Source organism: Caenorhabditis briggsae, assembly GCF_000004555.2.
Source record: "Caenorhabditis briggsae AF16 supercontig from assembly CB4, cb25.NA_081, whole genome shotgun sequence".
NCBI classification, from domain to species: domain Eukaryota; kingdom Metazoa; phylum Nematoda; class Chromadorea; order Rhabditida; family Rhabditidae; genus Caenorhabditis; species Caenorhabditis briggsae.
The window spans coordinates 7,342-8,392 of record NW_025543275.1 but is presented as its reverse complement, the minus strand read 5'-3'; the positions used below and the strand labels follow the sequence as shown (position 1 = coordinate 8,392).

The 1,051-nt window shown below is 46.2% G+C and overlaps 1 protein-coding gene across 1 annotated transcript in view; it reads right to left on the bottom strand.

Annotated features, from left to right (window-relative positions):
* Positions 1–38: 38 nt before the first annotated feature.
* CBG24028 overlaps positions 39–1,051 on the bottom strand; it is a gene marked incomplete at both ends in the record, with an annotated part of 2,357 nt that continues 1,344 nt past the window's right edge. Inside the window, 2 exons of the mRNA XM_045240922.1 lie at positions 39–700; positions 754–1,041. Of these exons, the coding sequence (XP_045091234.1) occupies positions 39–700; positions 754–1,041 (950 nt within the window). The remainder of the gene's footprint in view (positions 701–753; positions 1,042–1,051) is intronic.

The window sequence follows — 1,051 nt, the reverse complement described above, 5'->3', positions numbered from 1 at the left end:
GGGAAGCTTGGGAATACGTTCGGCGAGTCTTCTTTTTGTTAGGCTCGTTGAAACATCGCTCCAGCCGATTTCTGAGCCAATTTCTGACCAAAATGGATAATCTTTGAACGGGGAAGCTTGGGAATTACGTCGGCGAGTCTTCCTTCTGTTAGAGCCTGTTGACACATTGTTCCAGCCGATTTCTGAGCTAATTTCTGACCAAAATGGATAATCTTTGAACAGGGAAGCTTGGGAATTACGTCGGCGAGTCTTCCTTCTGTTAGAGCCTGTTGACACATTGTTCCAGCCGATTTCTGAGCCAATTTCTGACCAAAATGGATAATCTTTGAACGGGGAAGCTTGGGAATTACGTCGGCGAGTCTTCCTTCTGTTAGAGCCTGTTGACACATTGTTCCAGCCGATTTCTGAGCCAATTTCTGACCAAAATGGATAATCTTTGAACGGGGAAGCTTGGGAATTACGTCGGCGAGTCTTCCTTCTGTTAGAGCCTGTTGACACATTGTTCCAGCCGATTTCTGAGCCAATTTCTGACCAAAATGGATAATCTTTGAACGGGGAAGCTTGGGAATTACGTCGGCGAGTCTTCCTTCTGTTAGAGCCTGTTGACACATTGTTCCAGCCGATTTCTGAGCCAATTTCTGACCAAAATGGATAATCTTTGAACGGGGAAGCTTGGGAATTACGTCGGCGAGTCTTCCTTCTGTTAGGCTCGTTGAAACATCGCTCCAGCCGATTTCTGAGCCAATTTCTGACCAAAATGGATAATCTTTGAACGGGGAAGCTTGGGAATTACGTCGGCGAGTCTTCCTTCTGTTAGAGCCTGTTGACACATTGTTCCAGCCGATTTCTGAGCCAATTTCTGACCAAAATGGATAATCTTTGAACGGGGAAGCTTGGGAATTACGTCGGCGAGTCTTCCTTCTGTTAGGCTCGTTGAAACATCGCTCCAGCCGATTTCTGAGCCAATTTCTGACCAAAATGGATAATCTTTGAACGGGGAAGCTTGGGAATTACGTCGGCGAGTCTTCCTTCTGTTAGAGCCTGTTACACA